This window comes from Centrocercus urophasianus, unplaced genomic scaffold (genome assembly GCF_019232065.1).
Source record: "Centrocercus urophasianus isolate 14NV4802_14NV808 unplaced genomic scaffold, USGS_Curo_1.0 seq_11, whole genome shotgun sequence".
In the NCBI taxonomy this organism is placed as follows: Eukaryota; Metazoa; Chordata; class Aves; order Galliformes; family Phasianidae; genus Centrocercus; species Centrocercus urophasianus.
Window position 1 is genome coordinate 65,320,632 of NW_024884253.1, and position 27,209 is coordinate 65,347,840.

General features: G+C 39.9%; 1 protein-coding gene across 7 annotated transcripts in view; it reads left to right on the forward strand.

Moving 5' to 3' along the window:
- COBL (cordon-bleu WH2 repeat protein) overlaps nucleotides 1-27,209 on the forward strand; it is a 150,677-nt gene that overhangs the window by 23,622 nt on the left and 99,846 nt on the right. For 6 of the 7 annotated variants that reach the window (XM_042839621.1, XM_042839622.1, XM_042839628.1 and 3 more), the window contains exons 2-4: nucleotides 16,841-17,047; nucleotides 24,383-24,593; nucleotides 25,112-25,340. In XM_042839621.1, the coding sequence (XP_042695555.1) occupies nucleotides 16,841-17,047; nucleotides 24,383-24,593; nucleotides 25,112-25,340 (647 nt within the window). Of the gene's footprint in view, nucleotides 1-13,503; nucleotides 13,588-16,840; nucleotides 17,048-24,382; nucleotides 24,594-25,111; nucleotides 25,341-27,209 lie in introns of those variants that run through there. The other variant, XM_042839625.1, reaches the window with a different exon arrangement.

A 27,209-nucleotide genomic window follows, 5' to 3' on the forward strand; every position in this document is an offset into this window, starting at 1 on the left:
GGGACAGCAAGATCCCATTCTATGTAAGAAATGGCAAGTGTGCAGCAATGAGAGAGTAGTGGGGCAGGCATGGCAAGAAAAGCTCTTTGGCAGAGCTGGTGGAGCACTGAAGGGACTGGGGGCGTGCAGAGGAGGACCCACAGTGGAATGCGGGAGAAGGGTGAAGAGGAGACGAGTGAGGAGAAAGGAGCGGCAGGAAGAGACTGCTTATCCCAGCCCTGCATTGCTGTCACCTCACCTGGAGAATGGCAGAAGGCCATGAGCCTGAGCACAGCCTGGCTGCTGCCTGTCAGACAGGCAGGTGGAAGACTCGCCTTTCCACTTAGACATGCAGGCCTCTGTACACATCCTTTAGAATACCCACCTCTGACAGCCATAATTTGTATATGGAAAATGAGTAGCAAAATACTTGGAAATACACTGCCGTGTTTGGTCTTGCTGAAGCAGAAACAAATGAAGGTAGAGTATGGTTTCTGCTAACGTTTTTTTTTGTTTGTTTGTTTGTTTTTCAATTGTGAAGATGTTTATGGATTGTTAGAAATTCTCTTTTCATGCATAAATACATAATTAAAATCTAAAAACCTACTTCTTGTCTGCTTGGACTAAGTTGATGTGGAAAAGTTTGCTAATTGACAGGAGAGACCACTAACAGATCAGAATATTTTATTTTTCTGAAGCATTTTTATGCTAGCACCAATTCTTTATGTTGGTATTACATACTGAGTTCTTCCCAGTCCTTAATTTTCTCCAGCAGAAGTTAAAACTGGTGATATTCTATGTACTGTTCTCTCATGAATACCATGAGTGTAGTCCTTTGTTTGTTTCAGTTTTCTTATCTCTTTCCGGTGCCATATGCAACTACCAGCTGTAAGGACATGGAAAGGGTGTGTGGAATTACTTTGTAAGCCCAACCCAGATATTTTCAATTGTTCAGACTCTTCCAAGTTTAAAAATAAGTGGTTAGACTTGTTATGTGACACCATTTGTATACGTTTGACTGTCATTTGCCATGATTGTCAACATGCCAGCTATTCAGTGAAAGATTAAGCTTTTAATTCATTATTTGTTTTGAGAGAAGCAACAGAGATGAAATGAAATTCTCACTTTTCTCCTCCTACCCCATCTCTTTGGATCTTAATCCTGCAATCAAGGAAGCTTGTGGTAAACTTTGCTCTTAACAGTTGTGTGGCTGCAGTTGGAGTCAGGTTGATGCGTTAGTAAGTCTTTGTACACTGACAGAGATAGGACTGCTTGCAAGTAGTATTTTGATTTGTGTGTGTTCAGTGCACTTGAGGTTGCTGCTTATGTGAAGCTGATGCTGTTGGTGTATGTCAAGAGCTTCCAGAAATTTTATGCTTCCTCATACAAAAGCCAAGATGTATGATGTCTGATAGCAGGGGATGCAGGTTTTGGTACACATAGGCCGGGCAGAACTTCACTGTACTTTGTTCCTGTGTTTATGGACCTAGCACAACAACTGCTCTGTCATACGCAGTATATCCTGCTGTGAGGGTTTGATATAGGCAGTGTTGTCTCCAAGAGACTTCATGGATTACAGATGCCTCCAGCATCTCTCTCCTCAGATCTGAGAGGACTCAGAATCAGACTTGTGAGTGAGCAGTGGGGTGAGGGCTGGTTATTCCTTGCCTTCCTGCCCCACTGTTGGGTTAATGATTCATGCTCAGTGCATGCAATTAGCCACAGGTACTGCGGCACACCCAGGTTTGCTGGGGAGCCAGCGGATGTGTTTTCTCTGGGTCCTGGTAAGACACTGAAAACAAAGGTAGGTTAGTGTAATGAATAGTAGCAGTGTTTTCATTTTTTGCGGGTACCGGAACCATGTAGCAGTACTGTACCACCAGACTGTTAACTCATTTGCTTAAGATTTGATATGGTCTGTTGTGATGACAGGCTATCAACATATTGAAGCAGAGTTCTTTAATGATGTGACATAAGTAACCCCACCTTGTGACAGCAGAAATCAACCTCTGAATGTAGAATTTTGTAAGGGTATGAAAAAAGTTATTTCATATACACGTAACTAATTATTTGCAATTGTTTGTACTATGAAGGAGTTGGGAGAGAGGAAGGAGCTTTCATGCATGATTTTGCTTAGGCTTATACTTCAAAAAAGACACTCGAACAATGCTGAAAAAAAAGGTTTTATGCAGGAAGGAGGGGAAACTAGGCATGCCTTATGAAACTAGGCATACCCCCCATATAACAGGCAGCATTTTTCTGTAGGGTCTGTCAGATATCCCGGAGCTCTGTGTTGCTTGTTGAGGGATTCGGTCTGACTCTCATCAACTTGAAATGCTGTCTTTAAATCTTTCAGCTCCCTTCTTGCCTTCTGCTCTCCTGTATTGACCGTGGAAAACCTGTGACTCAGCTAGGAAGATGAATCCCTTTCACTTTTTGGAATTCACCAGTGTTTCTCTGCCCTGCAGTTTTGTTTGGATGCCATTTGCATCAGGTTCAGCAGAAGAGACCTCTCTGGAGGAAGTTTGCACCATAAGTTGCACATAGGATTCACTTTGGAGAGGATGCTGGGTCTGTTTGCAGTCAAGCGTTCTTGTCTCTTGTTGGGAAGAACGGTGCCAACATCTGTTAAGCGAGCAGCTGTCAGGCCCTGGCCTGGGCAGTGCTGGCTCCACTCTGGTAATTTCACCAATTATCACTATGCCACTGACCTTCCTATTTCGGAGGAGTGACCACAGAGGCTGTGATGTGAAAGTAGGCAGCTTCTACTTGATCTTGCATCCTCAGGTTTCCTTGAGCTCTGTCTCCCATTTTAGAATCGGAAATGATACAAAGTCCAGGCGGTGATGTATGATGATAAATTTGCTTGCATTTTTCATTAACCTTTTTTTTCCTTAGATTTTCCCTTTTTTTAATTTAACTTTATTTTTAGATATACTTGTTATGCATGGTACTTCCAGTTTTTGATAAGATTTACTGAGAATGTATGAGTGTACCTTTGCAGATCTGACCAGGACAGTGCTGTGCAGCTGCTCCTGGTGCCCCAGGCTTCTCCCAGGTGCTGTTCTGCTGCTAGGCGTGTCCTGGTGCTCCACAGCTGTACCCAGGCTGGGAAGTATGATGCAGAGGGTTCACTGAGCTCTACTGGCTGCTGCCAGGCTAGGAGCCTGGGTCTACAGGGTCAGTTGCAAAACTCCCATTGACCTCACTGAGGTCAAGATTTCTCCCTTTCAGGTGTGTGGAGGGGGAAACTGTAGGCTCTCCTTTCCCTCTTCTGTTTTCATCCAGCGTTCCCAGATGGCAGCTAGAAGACAGGACAGGCACCCCTGTTTCTTGTAGAGTCATGTGCTGCCAGATTTTAACATGATTTTCATATGGAATTATGTTTTTTCAGTTTGACTGGCAGAAGGAAAGAGAAGCCTAACATAATAGCTTTTTAAAGAGCCTTTGAGAAGTTGTTGGCCAGTAAAGACAAGAGGCTTTCTAATCACCTTGCTTGGAAGGTGCTTGGAAGCTGTCATCCAATGTTTCAGAAGTGGAAATCCTCTTTCTCTTGGTTAAAAGACTAGTTCTAAACTCTCATACTTGTTGATATACATTTGATATATGCATAGCTTGTGCTGTTTCTAATGTGACTATGGCAGTTTATGTTTGTTGTAAAGTAAGCCAGTGTATCTTGAATCCTGTATTGGTTTTGTAGGCTGTGTTGTGTTTGCAGCTAGCTAAGGCATGTCTGTACAAACTTGCTGTCACTGCTGTGATGCCCCATCAGTACTTGCAGAGCAGCCTTTGGCATGTTTGCATTGGGTTATCTCTGAGTAGGATTTAAATCTCCTCAGTGATAAGTACCTTTGCTCTCCTACTAGTATTTCTCATTTACAATGTGTAGCACGTTTCCATGGCTTCCAGTCTGGTCCTGGGGTGATTCAAGGTCTTGGTTTTGCTCTGCAGAGTCCATAACGGCCCAGACTCTTGCCTGTCTCATGTGCTGAGCCAGTGCATCACATCACTAAAATATTCAGTATGATCGAATATTTGATTTGAGTGTGTGTGATGAAGAGTATTTGGCTCCTTCCCCTCTAATTTGATTCTCTAGGGATATGTTGGCATGTCTTTTGGTTTATTGATACTTCACAGTTTGCACTTCATGAAACTGTTAAATGCTTAGGTTGATACTATGTGCCTTTTTTGGTTTTAGATTTAAAATCCATTAAGTACTGCATGTGCCTAAAGGATACATTAAAGGAATTTTAAATGGAGTCTGAATGAACAAATCCTTTTTGCTGAAGTTTAAAAGCATTAAAACATTTCTGTTCTTAATAAATCAAGATAAAATTTCAGAGCCCTACTTCTCAGCTTGGGTGTTCTTAGTGTACTTATCTGTGTTAACTTAGCATTTGCAGGTTTCTTTGTTGTTGTTTTCTTGTTTTCAGTCAGGCTTTCTGTTTGTATACTAGTGTAGGCCTTCTACACTGGAGATGAGGTTGGAGTAGGATTGGTTACAAAAGTTATGGTTTCCTTTTAATAAAAATAATCTGGCTTCAATTCAAACTAAGAAATACTTTATTCCTATACCCTTGGTAGTAACGGAATATCTTAAAACTGAAAGCAAAATTATTGTGGTTTTTTTTTTTTTTGTTTTGTTTTTTGTTTTTTTTTAATAAGAAATTTTATTAAGTAAATTGTTACCAGGAAACAATTACCACTTGAAGCACTGGGATTTCCTAGTAAAAGCAACTGTGGCTCCCCATAAATATGGGGTCAGAACACAGTTAATACTGTTGTGTTGAAGTTTTGTATTTCTTTATCTCATTGATACTACATACTTACTTCATTAACATTTTTTGATATACTGATACATGTGATTTTCCTACTGTGTGATAGGGTGTGAATTAAGAACAAATTATAAATGCTAATTAAGAAGATGATTAAAGGCGGAAAGAATGTATTAGTATTCTTTATTTTTTATTCTTCTGAATATGAGTGCAGGCTCTCAGAAATATACTGTTCAAGCTTGTAGGGCATTTGATCTGGCTATAGATAGAAACTGGTCAGCCCTGTACTTCTGGCTCTGACTTCTTCAGTGATTTTTTTTTTTTTTTTTTTTTTTTTTTTTTTCCGTACGGAATTGGGGTTTACAGAATAATTTTAAACAAGAGGAGACAGTTTCTTGTTTTTTATTTTCCAGACTGGGCAATGCAATGTAAGTAAATTGTCCCCCTGCTTCTCTCCAGTGTGTCATCAGATCTGGACGTTAAGTACGTAGGATCAGTAGGCATCAGATATGGATGCGTCCTGCAACCTCCCCACCCATAGAAGTTTCATGTAAGGTCAGTGTGACAAGATCACAAGCACTTCTTCAAGGGCAGGGAAACCTGACAGGGAGCATTGAGGCCACAGAGACAGACTATTGGTTTAATTCTGCGGATAGCTAAACTCCCTCATTACTGCTACTGGTGTGTTTTTTGTAGGGTCTGTTTCAGAAAAGATGAACTGTTTTCAGCAATGGGTGAATTTCAGCAGGATGGTTCTAGAGCATTCTCATTAAATGAGAAACAGCAATCTCTTGGCTCCTGGTTATGTATACTAATGTTTTGCATAGGTGTGTGTATTTAGGCAGTTAATTACCTTGAACATAATTCTTCCCCATCTGCACATCAGATGAACACTTTTTCAAGAGCGTTCTTCACTGAAAAAAACATCAGTAGGAATGCTATTCCATAGCAATGTCGGGTACTTTTTCACTGAAATGCCCACTAGCTTGTAAACATATATAAAACTATAAATTATCACAGGAAATACAGTCAAGTTTCACAGTGTGCATATATATGTGTAGTGAAATACATGCTGTTGGTTTCTCTGTCCCTTCTTCTATATACCTTGTGAAAAGACAATAAAGAAAAATTTTTCTATAGCAGAGTCCTAATCTATACTCTGCAAGGCTCAGGAGGGGAATTTTCAGTAGATGGTAGTGAGGTAAAACTCTGAGCACAAAGAATACAGTCTAGTATACTCTTTTTAATTATCAGTTCCCTGCAAATACACATTGTAGTTGTATCTCAAAATTTATGCTAATTGCCACAGGAGAATTTATAAGTGTTGCTAGGCAATAAACCTTTATATTTGTTTACTTAAACGACCGTATTGAAAGTAATTAGTGATAAGAAAAGATTAAGAAAGGACAGCCACACTGAAATCTGTAAAGCACTGGTAACTTTGGAAGACACCCCTTAACTGGGGATTTCTGGGTGTGCCTCTGGTTTGTCTAACAGTGTTTGTAGTTTTTGACCAGTCTAGAATCAACTTACCTTTTCACTGCTTTTCATTGGCTTGCTATTAATAAACATGATGAACACTGCTGTAATTATTCAGCATTAATGAAACCTATGAAACATCACATTTCCAGACTTCAGAGTTTTGCTAGAGAGCTCAGGATGCATTGTGGCACCAATCACAGGCAACAAGATGAGAATTATTGTGTCCTTGCAAAGAGCCAGCTGGCAGTAGGAGAAAGAGCATGTTGGCAGGATGCATGTTTGCCCAGAACGTGCAGAGGACACAATGCCAGTGTTGATGTCAGCCCAATTAGAAGTGCTCTTGGCTTTGTTTTCTTGCCAGCATATTCCCACAGGTGAGCCTGGTGAGGAAGAATCCAGTTAGCCAGCATGAACCTGGCTACATCTTCATGAACAGTACTGAGAAAGCTCGCTAGTTGTCTTACCAGTTGATGATATTTTAATGCTGTGGTTTTCTCAGTTCAGCCACAGCAGTTACCATCTGCAGGGAGCTCGCGATGCAGTGGCTGTCTGCATGACTGTAGCCTTCTTCCTGCAAAACCATGCACCCTTACAGGAGCCCAATGAAGATATCAGATCACTAGGGAAGCATAGAATATGTTTGTAGCAAGGCTTGGGTAATACACTGCAAGTGTAAGCAGTGGTATCTTGGATGCGTATTATTTGGGATCTTAATATGGGCATTTTTCGTTTTTCTGTCTTTTTATTGTTGCCATTGTGCTTAAGCATTATTAACATAGAAATAGCAGTTATTTTTCTTCTTTGTTCTTCCATTTTATATCAGGCTGCTTTGTATCACATTAGTCATAGCTGAAGATAATTGGTAGTGTTTCAGACGAGTGTAAGCAATGTGATGGTTACCTCAGTATTTTCTTGATTTTTATTTTCTGTTTGTCTGCTTGCTTGGAATGAAATTTGACTAATAGTTCAGTGGTTGGTAAGTGGACAAAAAACAGTGCGACTGTGTGAGTAGTGGAGGAAGAAGACACAGATAATCGTGAGAACAGGACTAGAGAGTTGGTCACTGAATGCACGGCACCAGTTTTTTGCTGGTTTCGCTGTAGATCACTTGAGCAGTCTTACAGCCTTGATTTTCTTCACTCAGAGACTGGTGTGTAGTTTTGGCTCAGATGCTGGAAGCTAAGCTTTTGTATCCAAAAGCCTACATTTGTATTGCCCTTATTGCATTTTTCTTCATCTGAGCTTTTTTTTTTTCCTTTGGCAGATGTCTCTGTGAAACAAAAAGTTCTACCATCCTGGCCTAGTAGCCTATTTTTCTATTTTATGAAGGCAAAGATCATTACTCAATCTCCAGTATGAATGGTTAGTGTTGCTTTTGTTTCTGTTCAGGTCACGTATCCCAGCTAAAGAGTTAAACCTGTCAGTATATCTCAGACACGCGTATGTGATAATGCTGTAGTTTAGATCATAGAAGTCTGGAATAAGTACTTTCAATGCTTTCTTGCCTTTAGCCACAAAGGACTTCTGTTTTTCTTTAAGATGTATTTCAACAGATGAGGCAAATACCAGCATTAGCTCCTCTCCCATTTCACTCCTGTTCACAAGCGTGAATGAAGATGGTGGAATTGAGCTCAAAGGCACCAGCTTGTAGTATGATCTTCCGCACACACCGAAGACAGACGGTATCTCTAAAATCCTGTGATACAGCTTTTAGGCCAGATCTTGCAGTGCTTATTAGAGCACTGTTTCCATTACTGCAGCAGGCATCCCAGATGCTGGGATTTGGCTGCTTTTGAAAGGCTTTCACTAGGGCTTGTGTATGTATTTCATTTTGTTTTTGGAAATGATACAGGTAGCTCTGTCAGGCTTCCTAGTGTATCTGTGATTCATAGGTGTTACAAACATGTGCAAGCAGTGACTGGAAAGGGTTAAGCAAGGGTCCACTCCTTCCCAGACCTTATTTAAGGATTGGCAGGGGGTGGTGAGGGTGTCTCTGGAGATACCTGTGTGCCTGAGGCCTTCCGAAGGTAAGCAGCTCTTTCCTTTCTTTTCTGCATTTGTGGCTGCTGTACTTTGGCTGCAGCAAATGAGGATGAGCACATGTATTTGCCACCCTGCTATCATCATGGTACTTTCCATCCTATCACAGCGTTACTACCAGTAACAATATGATCCAGGGAATCATCGCCTTCAGCACTGTATTGGCTCAGTAGGTCCTGACAAACTTGCATACGATGTCCTTTCTGTTTGTGTTTGAGCTTTTGTGGGACCCAGCTGGTGTAAACTTTGTGATATTTCAACGTGGTCATCATGGCTTCAGTGTGTCTGAAGCCAATTTTCAGCTCCATACACAGTTCCTTGTTATCATCCACTGACCAGTGCAGATGAGCTGATTGAGACACTATTTTGTGGTGTGACAGCTGTGCATGGCTATCTGAAACATGACTTGTCTTTCACATCACTGTCAGCGCTGCTGAAACCCACCACCACTGCATCATTGTTTTCACCTCCACTATTTGGTCTCCATAAAGATTCAGTATCGCTGCTGTTTTTTCCACATGGAGGAATTCAGTGACATACTTTTGCTTCTTACGCACCTTCATGTCATACACATTTTATCAGACTGCCTGTGCTGCCATCTCTCCGACAGAAACAAAATGTAATGGAATTTTGGCAGGAAGGTTCAACCTCTATTGCCATACCACCAATATTTGCCTTTAGTGTTGTGGACCAACATAATAAAATAGGAGCCGTTACTTTTTGAGCAGCCATGAGACTGTGATAGGTGAGCTTTGTTCTACTGGTGTACAAAGGGCCACACCTGTGACTAGGAGAAAGATCAGGCTTTTACTGGAAGATAGGGTGTGCTTCATTAAAGGCGTGGGGGATTTATAAGTCCCTCAAACCTGAGGACAGCAACCTGTGCACTGACAGTTTGGTCTCGCTTGGTCCTTGCCGTTTGAGTGAAGCAGCACCAGTGCAGGAGGCTGAGCCATGGCAGGAGGGTGCAGCCTTCCTGTGCTGAGCAGTAGGCAGTACTCGTGCTGTGGCCAAAGCTCTGCTGGTGAAGGTACACCTCAGTCTCTTGCTGAAGTGGGCGAGATCTGGGGATACATCTCTGGGAGCAAATTCAGAACAATCATTTTTGCTTGCATGTATGAGACCAGAAAACTACAGCACGTTTTATACATTTTAATGATTGATTTCTATTGCTTAAGCCTGCAAAAAGATTGAAACTGGAGCTGCAATGCTAGGAACTACTACTGTTAAACTGTGTGTCATCTCAGCTGGATTTTTATTTTCCTTTAACTTCACCTTCAGGGGAGCATAGCCATGTACTTAATCCCTGCTTCTCCTCCACAGTGCTCTCACTCATCTTATTTCTTGGACTTTTTTTTTTCCTCCTGGCATTAACACTTTATTTTTAAAATACATAAAGCTGTAGGGTTTTTCATCAGCAGAATCTAATGGAAGATCAAAAATATAATTAAATGACTTCAATTTCTTTGCCAGAAACAAATTATTTTTTTCTTGTCTATTTTGGGTGACTTTATCATGGCCTCAAGGAAACCATTTTCATCATATCTGTCAGTGTGAGCCTTCCTTAAAAATGGAATGGTCTTTTTAAAATAATATGAAATTCAGATAAATGTTTGAAAAGAGGAAAGTGTAAAACAATTACATACCATAATGGCCAGAGAATTCCAAGTGAAGACTGTGTTTAGAAAAAAAAAAATTCTTAAATATGGGGAAATAAAGCATTAGGAGCAACCTTAGCTTTTCCAGAGCTTATCAGCACGGGAATAATTCAGTTAATTTAGTTAATTTAGTCTGAGCTGTTTAGCAAGTATAATATTTTCCTAATATTATAAAACATTAAGAAATGTGCGGTAATACTGGAAATAAAGAGTCACATATTTTAGATCTATAATTTATTTCTTTTTGTGAAACACTTAAAGGCATAAACTATCTGCGTTGCATGTATTATGAGTCAGCATATCTTGCCTGTGACAGGCTGAATCAAGTTGAGAAAGTTTGGTTTTTTCTTTCTCCAATAAAGAGCAAGCAATAAGTGTAGTCTAGTTAGTTGAAACATTGCAGATGGCAAAATGTATTGGAGTTCTAGATTGTGACATAGCACTATCTGGATGAACTCCTGTAGTAGCTATGGGCATTATCATAATCCCCTTTCCTTGATTGTTTCTATTCTACATCTTTGTAGAATTTGTTTCATTTTTGTTTTTGATTTTCAGCTTTATTTTTGGCTTTTTGACTGTATTTTTTTTCTAATGTGTTTGTGTTTCCTTTGCATTTGCGTTGCATTAGAATTTTTCTGAACTGATGTGTTTGGAAACTGAAAAAATTCTACTTAGGCAGAGAGAACTGTATACTGTAAGTGTGATTGAGAGTCTCTGTGTTGGTCTGTGATCTGGATTTGCTTTGCCGCATGTGATGAAAAGTGGAAGTTTATGTGCTCTGCAGGCTAGATCACTAGGCAGGAGATCTTTCTGCCTTATTGTCTGTATCTTGATGAAGTATCATAGAAGCAAAGCATTGTAGAATGGCTTAGTTGGGAATAGACTTCAAAGGTCATCTTGTTCCAGCCCCCCTACTGTTGCAGGGGTTGCCAGCCACTAGATCTGGCTGTCCAGAACATCATCCAGCCTGGCCTCAGCGGGGCACCCACAGCTTCTCAAGGCAACCTGTTCCAGTGCCTCTAACCAAAATCTCCCCTTTTTAATTTAAAACCATTCCCCTTTGTCCCATTACTATCTGTGTAAAAAGTCAGTTTTCTTCCCTTTAAGTAAGAGAAGGCAACAAGGAGGTTTCCCCAAAGCCTTCTCTAATCCAAGCTGAACAAGTGTAGCTCCCTCAGCCGTTTCTCATAAAAGGTGCTCCAGCCTTCTGACCATCTTTGTATCCCTCCTCAGGACCTCATCCAACACCTCCACGTCTCTGTTGTGCTGGGGGCTTCAGACTAGGTGTCACAGAAATAACTTGATCAATCCATGCCTGTGACAGGGGGGCAGTAGGTCCCTGCCCCTGCCACCTCCACCTCCCCAGCCCCACAAAATGGGAAGGAGAAGGGATAGGGAGGTGGGAGCTAGGCTCAAGGAAGGAAAAAAAAAAAAAAAAAAACAAAAAAAAACCAACACCAGCGACAACGATCTATGGAGGAAAATATTTTTTTATTTTTATTGGGGGTTGGACTCGATGATCTCTGGAGGTCCCTTCCAACCTCTACGATTCTGTGATTCTGTGAAAACTTATTTTGTTAACTATGATATCAGAATGCAAGATAACACAACATAATACAATCTAATTGAAATTGAGACTAGTAAATCAAATAAAATAGGAGAGAGAGAGTTCCTGAGTCTGAGGCAAACCTGAAAATCTTGGTATGGCTAGGAAAGCACCCTCCAGCACCCACTGCAAGGCAGTAAGAGACTTCTCTACCAGGAAGGGCCAGATCCCATTACTTCTGTGATGTACAGGGACATTATTGGAATGCATTAACAGTTTAAATCCCAGTCATTACATGATGTTACGATGTGGAATACCGAAAACCAAAAATCACAAAATCATGATACTAGGATGCAGTGCTCCAGATGGAATCTCACAAGAGTAGAATAGAGGGGGACAATCCCCTTCCTCTCCTTTTGGCCCACTCCTCTTTTGATGCTGCCTAGGATTCTGTTGGCCTTCTAGGCTGCAACTGCACCCTGCTGGCTCATGTACAGCTTTTCATCTGCCCCAAAATCTTCTCTGCAGGTCTGCTTTCTGTGAGTTCATCTCCTGGTCTTCGCACATACCGGGGGTTATCCTGACCCAAGTGCAACGCCTTGCACTTGACCTTTCTGAACATCATTTGGTGACACGGGCCCACTTTTCAGGCCTGTCAAGGTTCCTGTGGATGGTGTACCTTTCTATTGTGTGAACTGCATCACTTAGTTTGATATCATCAGTAATTTGCTGAGGGTACGCTCAGTCCCACAGTTCTTTGTCAATAAGGGTGTTGAAGAGCACTGAACCCAAGATAGACCCGTGGGGAACACCACTTGTGACCAGCCTCCACCTGGGTGTAGATCTGTTGATCACAATCCTATAGCTGCAGCCACCCAACCAACTTCTTATCCACCTGATAGTCCAGCTTTCAGACCCATGTTTCTCCCATTTAGAGATAAGGATGTGGTATAGGACCATGTCACAAGATCTTGTGCAAGTCCGGGCAAATTGCATCATTAACTTTCCTTTTTCCACCAATGCCATCATTTCACCATAGAAAGACACCAGATTTGTCAGGCACAGTCAGCTCTGCGTGAAGCCATTCTGAATGTCTTGGATCACCTCTCTGTCTGCATGTGCCTTAAAATCTCTTCAAAAGAGGGTCTGTTTCATGATCTTCCCATGCACAGAGGCAAGGATTGCTAGTCTGTAGCTCGTAGGTCTTTCTTTCTCCATTTCTGCAGAATGGGAGTGATGTTTCCCTTTTCCCAGTCGCCAGCAATTTTTCCTGACAGCTACAACTTTTCAAATATGATGGAGAGTGGCTTGTCAACCACATCAGCCAGTTCCTTCAGTACCTTGGAATACATATCATCCGGCTCTGCAGACTTGTACATATTTAGCCTTAATGTAGTGATTTCAGACTTAGTCTGAATCTATGATGGGAGGGATTTTATTCCCCCATTCCCATCAAGAGATTCACAGATATGAGATGCGTGAAAAGCCTGACTGCCAGTGAAGACTGAGGCAATGAAGTCATTGAGTACCTCAGGACTCTCCATGTCAGTTGAAGACAGTTCTCTCTTCTAATTTATCAGAGGGATCCATTCTCCTTCATCTGTCTCTTACAACCAGTGTATCTAAATAATCCCTCCTTACTATTCTTCACCTTCCTTGCAGAGTTCAGTTTCATCTGTGCCTTGGCTTTCCTAAGTATGAGGTGTGTCTCATAGTTCACATGTGTGCAAGACTGCAGTCACCTGAAAGTCGAGTCAGTAAAATCACCGTTTTTTTTTTTTTTTCTTCTTTATCTCTGCATTGCCATCATTGCCATGAAACTCCCTGAACCAATTTGGTTTGAAAGAGCGAACGTGCTTTTTCAGCATGGAATTGTAAAGTCAAGGTTGGATCTTGTTGCTTGATAGTTATATATTAATTAAGAATAGGTCCAAAGGGCTTGTGTTGCACTGTCTTGAATTCCTTAATTTGGTAAAACTTTTCTACGTTTCTATTGCTTTTCTTCTGCAGGATGTACTACAGCTAAGCTGGCTGTTGCTCTGTTTGGTGGTGGGTTTTTTTTTTTCCTATTTTGGGAAGCCTGATGCTGTTGCTGACAATGGTGCTGGTAGGTTGTTTACGTGTTCTGCCTGGTTATTTCATGGCAACGTGCATTTTATCAGCTCAGAAGCAAATGAAATGAACTATGCCATTCCTCATTAGAAGTTACTGTATGTTTGTTTCAGGATCAGCTGGATGTTGTGGCTTTGTCTCTTTGGGTAGAAATGCAGACAGTGGTTGTGACCATGAGTGAATCAGAGGTATGAAATGTTCTTGCTTCTGACTGCAGCAGCTGGCTAATAGCAGCCAGTGGCCTAGCTGGTATCTCAGTGTCGATCATAGGGAAGGTGTTTGCAAACAAAATTTGCTGCTAAGTCTAGTTTGAATCTGTCTCAGGCTAAGATATGCAACTTCTTTCATTTTTTGTTAATACTTTTGGCATGTTATATAAGTATCATGGAAAGTAAATGTGTTTACAACAAGCTTTTAATTCATTATTTTAAGTACATTTTAATGTTGTATTGTCCTTTGGGAGGATCATGGCTATGACAGAAGTGAGCTGGGAAGCAGACACTTGCAGATCCGAGGAAGAGCTCAGGTTCTCGTTCATTGACTCATTGAGCTGCTTTTAGCTCAGATGATGCAGAGATGTCTCAAAAAGGTGTCTGGGAAGTGCAGACCTGTGCCACATATCTCATTGTGTGAACAGAACACTGGAACAGGCTGCCCAAAGAGACTGTGAGATCTAGGAGATCTTTTGAAGTCCCTTCCTATTCCTGACAGTCTGTGATTTGGTGAACTTGAAAGGATCTTGCTTCCACTGGAACCATCAAATCTGTCACCTGGGAAAGCATTGGAAAGCAGTTGCAGGCTTTCAGGAGAAAGTTCAGCTGAGGTCACCTGAGCTGTTGCTAGGTTGACAGGGCTGTAGTGGGAATACTTCCTGGATTCCTTTTTCCCATTTCTGTGTAGGAAACGGGTGTGTACTGTCCTTCCTGAACAAAAGATAAGAAGGGCCATAGCATGTAAAAGACTGTGACTGCTCAGTGCCAAAAACAATACTTAGTGTTACATGGAGGTAAAGTGAGCATCACTGGTCAGTGTGCAGCTGCATCTTTTGGTGGTTCTGACTCCTGAATTACACCTGCAAGAGTAGCATTGTGCAAAGTCTGTAACTGCAGCACTGCATATAGAGAACACTTAAGAAGTGGCCAAATAAAAATCATGTTCCCATTCAGAGCTATAAATTGGTGTTAAGATGTCAGGTCTTGTTTGTTCAGTCTGAAAACTGCGCCTTTATGTTACTGCTAAGGAATAACACTGACACGGCACAATCCAAACTCATTCCCAGCTTTTTCATCAGCTTCAAAACTCAGTCTTTTTTCATTTCTCCACTGACATTTCAAGTCTCTTCAGTTTCAGCTGTTTGAATTTCATGCTTACTGCTGTATTTCCCAGTTTGCTGTGAGGTCTGGAATTGACAAGTAAACAGTAATTGACAGGTAAACCATAATTAAACCAACCAGCTGTGCCAGGCTCAGGACACAAGCTTTGCTTTGCTTTGAAATGATTTTGTGCAAAGCTGTGTATAAGCTGCTTACATTGATGCAGTTGGTGATATGAAGAGTAAGAGTTACATAGTTTGTAAACTGATCTGAAGTCTTTCAGTGTTGTACTTGTTAAGCTGAGTAATATTAATGACTTCATTGGCAAGAAATGGGTTTATGCAAAACTCCCGTGTCTCTCACCACCTGCTTACAAACAACTGTAGCTGGGCGTAAAGGGATTTGAGCAAAGACAAACCCAGTTTCTTTTTATTTCTTATTCTTCTCTGCAGACAAGTAAATAAATCAGGAGTTTGGTTCAGGGAGGTATAGAAAGTGAAGGTAATTTGCCAAACAGTAAAACCTTGAACTTCTTATCATCACCTCCATGACAGGAGAGTGGAAGCCACAAGTTAGCAGTTGATGGCCTTCATGACACATTGGGTGTGTGTAGGATAAAAAGGGAATGTTTAGAGAAAATGTCTCATAGGAAAAAAATGCTGTATGGTAGTAAAGATGGCAGTAGAGCTCCCTGCTTATTTGTAGGGAAAGCTGTTTGTTATGCATGTAGCAGGTTAATGGAAGTATCAGCATCTTCACCGGTGTCCTGATGAAGTAGCTGTAAGATTTCGAAATTTTTTTGAAATTAATTTTCTCTTGACCACAGTTTTGCCCTTGTCTGATTGAACACTAAACCTTGCACTCGTAGAGTACTTTTTCTGTGTTCTTTTTTTCTGGGTCTGCTTATGTTTTTTGCTGAATGAAGATGATGTATAGAATCATAATGTATGCTCTTCTTGCCACCCTAAAGACAGATTAAAAATTCAGTCAGTAAGCTTGAGTAATAATTTCTCAGTAAATATTTTATTGCTTTTTACCATCTGTTTCACTGAAATCTGAGTTAAATTAGGCAAAAATCAGTGGAAGTGACAGATATTAATCTTCAGAATAATTTCTCTTAAACACATGCTTGGTATGAGGTCGGCTATTCAGAAGTTGACAGCATGAAGCAGTTGCTTATCTACCACACTGCTTGCCAGTGAAGGAGACTTTGAGTCTGTGGCAGTTTTATCTTTCTGCAAATCGTGTGGCTTGGTTGGTGCAAGCTGATGTTGCTTTTCTGTATGTAGCATGTATGCCTTTGCTGGAGAATGAGCTCTCCTGGCTGCTTTCAAAGCGCTGTAGTCTCTGTGTTGGGTGGTAAGAAATATCACTGGGGTTGAGCATCTCATGGCCCTTTCTTATGAAGTACAATGAGCCAAATTTAATCCTACTCACTAAGACAGAGAAAGAGACAGTATTTCAACTAGAATAGTGCTGTGGAACCCAAACATTGCTGAATTACAGTTCATCCTAGCTCCATTCCTGCTCCTCTTACTTGGAACTATTCATTTACATAAATACAACTGTGTTTTGAATCAGGTCTGGACTGGACCCAGTTCTGATTCTCTCTTCATAGAAATGTGCTTTGTACTTGACAGAAGAATGATTATTTTCATATCCTAATTATGGAATTGATTCTTACCTTAGGGCCTGGAAAGCAAGCAGTAGGAGTACACGAATAATTAAAAAATTAGTGCATTTTCATAGAGGAAGAAGTAAAAAATAAAATGCAGCTCTATTGAAGAGTTTTGTGGTGAAGAAAAATGACTTTTGCTGTAGGAACTTCTAGAAATTATCTGAGATTATGGCTGAAAGGATATATTTTCTCGTTAATGCATATTTTAATTTGCTCGTGAAAAATTTTTAATTTTCTTCTTGCCTTTTTTTCTTAAGGAGAAGAATGAAAGCTCGTGCTCCTCCTCCACCAAACCAACCTTCTGCAGCCAGTAGAACTCACAGTGAGCAGAAGTCATCTGCAGAGACAGCCGTAATTTCTGATCAGAACCTTGTGAGCATGAAGGAGAATATGATAAATAGAATGGTGGACTTCATAGTCATTTTACCCAGTGGGGTAGAACAGAAGTGCACAGTACAAGGAAGGTAAGACTTTGGCTAGCTTCCTCATTTTACAGCCTTCCATTCCCAGTAGAATAATTAATGATATTTGTGTCTCCTTTTTTAGGTTGACAAAGTTCCTCTGTCTTGTTTCTCCTTACATTTTAGGCATATGCTGTACCAGAGTCCTGAAAGCCCATGTATTAGGGACCCTTCTTATGAGAAAGGAAAGAACTAGCAGTTATTGTGTCACTGTATTTCTTGTGAATGACCCTCACCATACGTATGGGCAGCTGTCTTCTAATGTAGGGCTGCTGGGCTAGGCTTAGGCTGTGCTGGGTTATCTTCCAATACAGTGGTACTGGCGTAGTACTGCTGGCAAACAGCATTTGCCAAGAAATGAGATCAGAAAATGAATGTTCCATCAAATTTGGAGATTCTGTTTTCACAAATATATTACGTTTTCATAGGTAGCAAAGCATCTGCTTGTTTTGGGGAAACATTTTTTGTATAAAAACATGTTGGATTTTCCATGGAATGGGAAAGAGGTTCTTCTTGTCATTTGGTACTACCAAGGTCAGATACCAGATTAGGAGGATGTATAGTTGCCCACCAATAAATCTGAGTCTGTGCTTATTTTACATCTGTGAACTATGTAAGTTTATCTGCTTTCTTGTAAAACTTTATCTTGATGTTATATAGCTGTCTGTACTGACTGTTTGTTGATTCGTGTATTCTGATGGCTGAGGAAGAATTGTGCAGTGGCTGATAGTTTCTGGTGCTTCGCTCTTCATTCTGATTTCTTGCTGAAAATAGTGTTTGCTTAGACACACTGAGGAGGCTAGTGCTAGCAGTAACTTCTGTGACCCTAAAGCCAGAATGATATTGAAGGTCTGAAAAGAAAGCAATGCCCATCAGAGCTTTTTGATTATACGTTTAGTGGTCAAAATTTTATGGCAGAGGCTTGGATTTAGTGAGAGAAAGAAATGAACAGGTCTAGAAACTAGGACAGGAAATGAAATTCACAGACCATGAGGTGGCAAAATAAAAAACTAGTATTTCATTGGCAAATATAGGCATTTGGAGAGCTAATGAGAGGGAAATCATAGAATTATAGAATGGTTTGGGTTGGAAAGGACCTTTAATCTTCCTGCAGCATTTTGTATAGAGAGATATCAATGCTGTATGAGTAGCTTTTCCCTCAGAAAAAAAAAAAACAACAAAGACCATCCACTCCAAGATCATTACAAGAGCAGTGTTTTAATGGGACCTTTTGAATAACATGCAAGTTAGAAGAGCAAAGGACAAAGGGAGGATCCCTGTATAATAAACAGTCTGTCTCAGATACTTCTTCTCACCTCCGTTTCTCCTCCCTTGTGTTGAAGTTGAGTATTTTTGTTATTGCAGTCTTTAGTTTGTGGACTGAAACCTTGAGATGAGTGTTAAAATTAAACCTTAGATGTTTCATTAGGGCTATTCCTCTGGTGTACGTGAAGCTCTCAAGGCAATGAAAATGTCGTTCACCTTGTTCTGTGGAGCTGTTTGCCTTCCCCCCATGGACTGCATGTTGAGGCTCCAGCACAGGTGGTAATGAAAGCGCTGCTAACACTCCTCTGCTGACCTGTGTGTCACAGATGCCAGATATGGGCAGTGGGTCTTTTCCCACATCATGGCCATGAGCCCTGGGACTGGACGCTACTGGCACCTGCCATGGGCAACTAGCTGTCGGAAGGGAAAGGGTTTGGAAGCCAAGGATTGGGTGCCTTACCCAAACAATTGACGGAGTAGGAGGTGAGCACTGTCTAATGAGCCCTGTGTGACATTGTCCTCATGGGTGCTGCTATTCTTCCTCACCAGCAGAAGATAAAATTTTCCGTATGTTAGAAGTGGTTACAGTTTAAGTGATTTGGAATGCAAGCTTGAAATAAATTCCAAAAGCATTTGAAATTTTTAAAGGTTGGATTGACCTAGGTCTCCAGGTTTTGGTGAGAGTGCAGGTATTCTCTTCTTTTTGCATTGCCTTGATGTTGTTAAATGGGCGAAGTACAGAGATCATCAGAGGTAAACATTTAGTGAGAAGATAACAGACTAAAAAAAGCTTAGTTTAGTTTGGAACAAGTATGAGAGCTAGTTCAGTTACTACATTATTTTCCTCTTTTGCTCTTTTTAAGTATAGTGATGCCACAGAAAGACGTTTCAGAAAATTCTGCTATTGCTTATACTGTTGTAAATATTCAGTATTGTTATGGCCAATAGTGGAACTGAATTCTTTAAAAATTGGTTTAGAATACTCTGGGAAAATAGCTTTTCTTTCATAGAAAAATTGGCAAACCCTTGCATCATAATAAAAAAAAAATGTTTGGATAATTTCAGAAAAGAGCAATAAATAATAAATAATAATTTCACAGAGCAGTGAAGTACACTAGAGGATGTTCAAAAATGTAGTTGCTGTAGTCAATTAGTATCATTTAAAGTTATTATAAATTAACCAAATTAAGAGTTAAAATTCTCTCTTTCAAATTGCTCATCGTATGTAAGCAAAGGGAGTATGTCATCAATTTTACTTTGTTCTCTTTGTAGAAAGTTCTGCTAAATCTCAGCAGGAGGACAGAAAATTATCATTAAATTTCCTTGGAAGATGGTTCAAGAAAAAGAGAAAATGTGTCTTATTTAAAGATATTTTATTAGAATCTGGAAATTTGAAGTAGCTTTATTTATAAAAATCAACAGAAGCTGACAGTCTCTCTTTTTTTTGGAAATGCGTAGCACAGTTTAAGAGTGTTGAGTCCTTAAGGAGTGTGTGTAGCATTAAAATGGTATTAAAAAAAAACCACTTAAAACAAAAACAAAAACAGTCCCTGCAAATTCTGTTGTAAAACATGTAGAAGTTTTCACGTAGAACTGTTAGGCTTTCTGTCTACTTGCCTATCCCCATAGAATTATAAAATACCATCCACAACTAACCCGTATTTATATTGTTCTATGAGGCCTGCATGAAGTCCTGAAAGGATAGATGGTGCTGCAGGAGATCCACACCAACTGTAAGCAGATCTGACAGAGGGGATGATTAGACATTTAGAGCATAATTGAAAAAGCTCACAAGAATTACCAGAAACCTTTTCTATTTGTGATTCTCACGAATTATGGGTAACCTGCAAATACAGGGATTGTGCATCTGTCTGCATTCATGCTGAGTGACACTGAAGAGGGCTTCCTGGTTAATGCAGATACAGACCTCTAGTGTCAGCAGCCTGATAAGTCAGTAGTCCTGTTCAGTAAATAGTGGAGGACAGATTGGTCTGCATGCATTACTTGCAACAAAAAGCTAATATAATCACAGAATATTTTCATATAATTTGCAGTGAGAGACTTAATTGATAATAATTGTTGGCTTATAGCTCAACATGGAGAATGATGAAAGATTGAAGATGTGGAAGGCTTGACAAACCCAGTCTTCTGCCTCATCTTGCTTTCCTGATGAATATCCAGTATAGAAAATGAGAGCCAAACACTCCTCAGCAAATTAACAAAAGGAAAGCGTTTATTAATATGTTTATCATGCTTTCCTGACTTCTTATGATATAGTTTGCCTTCTGCGTTTACACATTTCTGGTTGTGTTGGAAAACTACTAGTCCTTTCATGAGATTCCTGGCCTGCTTTGGAGCATGAGAAAATAGTAGTGACGGTTCTCTGTTTTTTGACTGCACATGAGTAAAGCCTCAGACTTCAGCTCACTTTCTCAACGCTACCATTTGTCTTTTACAGTCCATCATTGTCGATTCCTAATATGTGTTTGAAATTCACCTAAATTAAAAAAAAATAATTCCTCCAATTAGATTCTATGAACATTTGTAGCATGAAAGTAGAAGGGAGCAGGGGAGTCAATGTCATTCTACAGAGTACAGCTTTCTTATCATCTCCTAGATGTACAAGATAGTATTTTAAAATAGAATATTCTGTATGGTCCCAGAGAGATTAGGTCAAGCCACATCCAAAAGAACTTGCTCTTTTTTCTGAAATTCTAGATGTCTTTGCTACATCTTTCTTGTGAACAGCTGTACACAAACGGTCCAACATGCTCTTACCGAGTCAGACTTCAGCCTGATGAGTATCTCTGACACAACAGTTAATCTCTAATTTCCAGACTTGCTTTCAAATGTCAAACAGCTTAGTAGTACAACATCAGGATGAAGCTGAAATATTGTCCTTTGCTAAAAATAGTTGTTTGAACCATCTTGTCTGAATCATAAATTGGGTTCATTTTCCATTTTTATTTCTGTGCTCTTCTGTTTGCTTATCAGTGATGAATGTTTAGCATCTGTCACATAGCATTTGGTCTCCACCCTAACTTCAGTGAAGTCTTGCTAAAAGAGAAAGTAGTATGTTTCTTAGCTCAACATTTGGGAATACAGAGGCATTTAATTTGTTTCAGCTTTAGAATTAGTCTTTTATGGTCCAACTTGCCTGGATTTCAAATTGTTTTCTACCCTATCTCACAGTGAGGTTAAAGTACTGATATGTCTTGAACAAGATTGAAGCAGGGAAAGGAGTGATGCTTTGCATCTTCCAAGAGCTACATTTATCTCAGGAAAAGTTATTTTAGAAAAAAAAACTAGGTTTACATTAGTAGGTGGTTCAGTACCGTTTTCTTGGCTGTGCTTGATAGCTCTCTTCTGTATGTGCTACACGTATGGAGAAATAAACTTCCAGTTTAAGTCAGTCTGAACAGTATTGCATTTGAAAAGAAAAATTTGTGGAGTTGGTGAAACTGAAGTCTGATAAAAGACTAACCTTATTGCAAGGACTCCCAACTCTTACATCTCTAGAAACATACGAATTTTAAATTTTGTTTGTTGAAAACCTCATGTAGTTTTTTATCCTTTTGAAGTTTTGTTGAAATGTTTTTCCCTAATTTACATTTTGGGAAAAGCATACTATGCACTTTGAAGCTCATTCAAAAGCTTCAGAGATACTGCTTAATTTCTACTCCTAAATGGTACAGGTGAATGCTTTTCATGAAACAATTGCATATTCTGAGCAGTATGAAACAGGATACTATGCTTCAGACTTCATTAAATGTTCATTAACCTTCGTTAACCTGTTCTGTAATCAACAATCAAGTGAAATCTCATGTTTGGCTGGATTTTAAAATTGTTCATTGTCTGGACAAATTTCTTCAACTCGTGATTGTCTGCAACTTATTTTCTGTAATGGCTGGTGAGGTTTCTAATCTTGAAATTGAGACACTGTTACTACTTAACATATTTCATAATTTTGCTGGAAAGTACACAGAATTATAAACTGCTCTTCTGAAGGAATATAGATTTGTATTAAAAAGAAAGTGTTATTTGAGGGCAGGTTTCTTGGTGGTTTTTTTAGTGTTTAGAGTACAATAAGAGTCTACACTTGAATGAATTATCACAATACGCACTACAGCGATACATTAGCATTTCACTTTAAATAAAAATGCGTAGCAAATAGAACACCATGTGTTGTGGTTCTGCCAGGTTATTTATTTTTCTCTGAAACAATAGTAATAAGGCTGAGCGGAAAAAAAGCATGCAAATTTCACTTTGAAAGAAATGATTCTGTAAGCAGACAAGCTGAGATCTTTATCAGACAGACTGACACTTTTAAAAATGCTTACTACTGCACAGCATAATGAATGTTTATTTAAATATCAGAGTGTGTAGAATTTTCCTATAGTCTGGACTTACTATATATAAGTGTTTCTGTTTTGTGGGTTGTTACATTTGAAATAATAGTCACTGCAAAATAGGGGCATCTGCAGTTTGAGGATATCACCAGAATAAGTCATCTGAAAATGTCATGAAGTGACCTGGATACACGTTTCTGTTTAGCTAATCTTTATGTTAGCAGTTACCACAGTGATCTTTTTTACTGATGCCTCCTGTATATGTTAATGTTTTCCTCATTCAATCTTCATCTTCTCACTCAGTTTCATTCTCTTCAAATGTGATCATGTATTTCAGATGTTCAATGCATGTCACTTCCTCAGTTCACACTGCAGAACTCACTTAAACTTGAAATAGATTACTGTAAAGAAGGTCCTTGAACTATTTCTTACCTCTTACACAAGAGTCAGCATTTATGTGTGTGTTAGTCTGTTGTCCATTAATAAGAGAGTAGACTTGTTTTTCATTTTCATTGCATTTCTCTGTCATTAGCCCTCCAGCATTCTTCAGAGACTTCTTGACCAGTTGTTGGCCAACAGTATATACCTAGAAAGAAGGTGGGCATTCCCCAAGAGTAATCTCCAGATACCTGCAGCTTGCAGCTGAGGACAATTCTTGGGCTACAAATGGTAGTTAATAATCTGTAAAGGATTCTTTTCTTTTTCTTAGATTTTCTCTGCATTTTGAATCTTTATGCGCTTTTCCAGAATGCACATTACAAGAATAAGTGCCAGTTCCTTTGGGAAATATGCTGTTTAAATGTTTGATTTCCACTAGAATAAAAATACCATTTGTGTATTAGGGTCTTCAAGTAAGGCCAGTAACTATTTTGACTTTGGTTGTTTGTTTATAGAAGATACAGTTTTACGAAATCAGAATTTTTCATAAACATCAGGTTTTAATAAACATGTTTTATCTGATCCTGGATGGTATTTACTGGGAATTTTCGGTACCTTGGTACTGAGAAGAGCTTGCTGAGGTGTAGAGAGACATAGCTTATATCCACTGTATCAGACAGTATCAAGCTGCCTTACTGCTTGATTTGAGTTATTACCCCTGCTTTGTGTCTTGGAGTAAGAGACAGAAATGACAGACTTCTTAAACCTGTGGTTTGGGAATCACATCTGTAATGAGAGGTCTTGATAAAGCAAATACTTGAAAACAGATATTTGTAGACTGAATTAATATTCTCACCAAAATAAATAAAGAGGGATGTTTTGTGCTTGAAAGTATTACTGGTGTCAAACTGGGGAGGACAGTAGAAATTTCTGAACAATCTCTAAGCTGAAAAAATCCTGTCTACCTCTTGTTCCAGATTCATATTCCATTTTGATTTTCATTCAAATGTAGATGGAGGTTACTGTACCTTGAACGAGTCATTTATTTGTATCTTCCCTTTTAAGAGCAGAGTTTGAGCTGGAGAATTTAATATGTGCATTAGCAGAGAAGATACAGTTTGTCCACTTTAGGCTTATGTTTGTTAGTGTTATATCAACACTGTGGTCTGCCTCTAATATTCTTAATTCCAGATGTTTTCATGTGATCTATATAGCGTTAGCACTGTTTTCTGCTAGCAACACATCCCCAGCTTGTCCTGTATTTTTTCTCTGATATTAAAACAGAAGTGAATTTTTTTGCAGATGTTGTTCTCTGTGCTAACGGTGAATGTCTTCTTCCTTACAGTAAAGCTGTGATGGATCTTTTGGTTGATCTGTGCAGCCGGCATCACTTGAATCCATCCCAGTACAGTCTTGAATTGAAGTCTTTGGAAACTCAACAACCCTTGAGTTACAAGCCAAACACTTTGATAGGAGCACTGGACGTACAGACAGTACTCCTGAAAGAGAAGGTTCCTGAAGAGAAGATAAAGAGACCTCTACCAAGGGGTCCCGAGGTCAGTATTATGTAGCTCTAAAACAGTGACACGAAGCATGATTTTGTTCTTATCACTTCAAGCAGTTTTTCCAGTCTTTGCATCTTCAGACCGGGTGGTGGAGGCTTGAGATTTTCAATAACCTGCTCTACTAGTTTAGCTGATTTGCACATGGACTGGCTGCTGCCAGTCTGGACTGCAGCATTTACGCAGAATTTTATGTTGCATATGGTTGTTTAGATGGAAGTTTGTTCTTGCTGAAATTTTTATGGTGTTTTTTATAAATAGTGGCACAAAATTGGTGGCTGCCTGTAATTCCTTTTCCTTGTTTGCCCAATTTCCTGACTGTCTCTTAAGAGACAAAAACATTCCAATAATTTTTCTTTTATTAATAGTATTCTTCTGCAAGAAATGTGCATGTGGGGTAAGGTAGCCAAAGAGAGATGAAGTCAATATGGACGTCCCTAATGCCATTCTCATTGTAAGAGAGCATGGCCATTATAAAGTGAGGACTGAGCATTTTTACTTTCTTTCTGCAGAAATCTGTGAGGCTGGTGGTAAATTACCTGAAGACACAGAAGGCAGTGGTTCGAGTCAGCCCAGACGTGCCTCTTCATAACATCATCCCAGCTATTTGTGAGAAGTGTGAGGTCAGTCAGGAGCACATTGTTCTTCTGCGAGACAGCATCACCGGGGAGGAGCTGGAGCTTACCAAATCCTTGGAGGAGCTGGGAATAAGCGAGCTGTATGCCTGGGACCGAAAAAGAGGTGAGCTACAACTGAAAGCAGTTCCTACCTAGTTAGATTAGGTGCCAACAGTTAGAAAGGCAACTGAAGAGCATTTTGGGGGGCCTCAATCCAGACAGTAGCAGCCAAGTCAGTGGTGTGCCCAGCCATCCCCAGCTGCTCTGGAGCCAGTGCCAAGCTGTGCTGGCCCTGGCAGAGCACGCATTGGCCTAGGGCAGGGTGAAAGGAGGAGCTTTGTACCTCTCAGAGCTGCTGTTGGTACCGGTGCACGTCACCCAGGGGCCTGTTGCTGACTTGTGCTGTGGGTCAAAGAGAAGGAAAGAGGAGACGTGCTGCAGTCATGGCAGCTGCGAAAGCTGAGAGGCAGACGCGACAGAGCAGGGCTTGTGACGAACAAACTGTGAGTGGATGCGGAGGTGGTTCCTCCGAGGAGCAAAGCTACTGATGATTTTGTGAAAAGAAGCTAAGAGGTATTAGTATTTAAAGTTTTATTTTCTTTCTTTTTTCTCCCTCCTCTTCTGTTCTCATAGACAGTATTGTAGTGGCAGCTGGAGCTTGAATTTCATCAGCCTAATTGTGTATTCAAAAAGCAGAAGTATGCTATGTGCTTTAAAGTATATGTTCTTTAAAAATATGTATTGACAACTGCTGCTTCCTTTGAGATCAGAAAGTGATGTTCATTAGTGCTGTCTCCTGCAGTTTGTCTCAATCAGTATCGTTTCCAGCACAGTAGATGTCCTTACTTATTGTTTAGATAACGTCTTGTATGCATTGAACAGCAGGCTTATTTTTTATTTATACAGTTATTTATTTATGTTGATGTTCTGTCTCTCCTTTCAAACTCCTTTGGTAAGTGACAGTTCTGCCTCTTTAGGAGCCAAATTTCAATGAATTTAGACTCTTAAGTAAACTAAATGTCTCCTTTTTCTTTGGATTGTCAGGATGCTCAAAAAGTGGCTGACAATGTGTCATAACTGAATTATGTGTTTTTCTTTTTTCTTTAAAGACATGTTTACTGTAATTAAGCTAAGCATTTTGGAGCAGCATATTGAAAATGCATAATATTCAACAAGAAGTGTTCATCATACTACAGAAACAACATACAGAATAATTACCAGAGGCCTTAGTAAAACTCCTTTTTGTTTTTTTTTTAAATGAAGGTGGCTGTGTATATTGGTGCTGTGTGTATCCTCAAGTCAAGGTTTAAAAAATCCTGTCTATTCAAAAACAATACTTCAGTCCTGGGATTACAGCAGAAAATCTGTAACATTTGATAGTGTACTGCTCTCAGCATCAGAAAAAAAAATATATATATAACTTTAACTTTTAAGCATGCCATTTGTCATCTTAGAATGATAGAATTGTGTAAAGGCTTGGGCTGGAAGGGACCTTAAAGCCCACCTAGTCCCACTGCCATGCCGTGGGCAGGGCTGCCACCCACCAGCTCAGCTGACCCAAGGCCCCATCCAACCTGGCCTTGAGTGCTTCCAGGGATGGGACACCACAGCTTCTCTGGGCAGCTGTGCCAGTGTATTATGACAGTATTCCGTCGATCTTGTGTGTGTATCTGCCTTCTCTGCCTTGCTCTTACTCTGCACTGTGATGCTTTGTGAGAATAATGTCAAATACATACACAAATTACTAAAGGTTCCCCTTTGTTCAAACAGGTACTTTCCCTCTGTATTTTCACTCCTGTGGAATAATCCCATTGCTCTACATAATAGTTGTTTTGTGGACTGTGCATGGAATAGGATGTCCAGGCTCACTAATTATGAGAAGAAGTGGCAGATCTTTGAAGTACATTCTTACTAGCTGTGTTTGTAAGAGCTGGTTCTAGAGAAACAAAATATTCGTCTTCCTCTTCCTCCCTGAAATAAAGTGCTGAAGGCA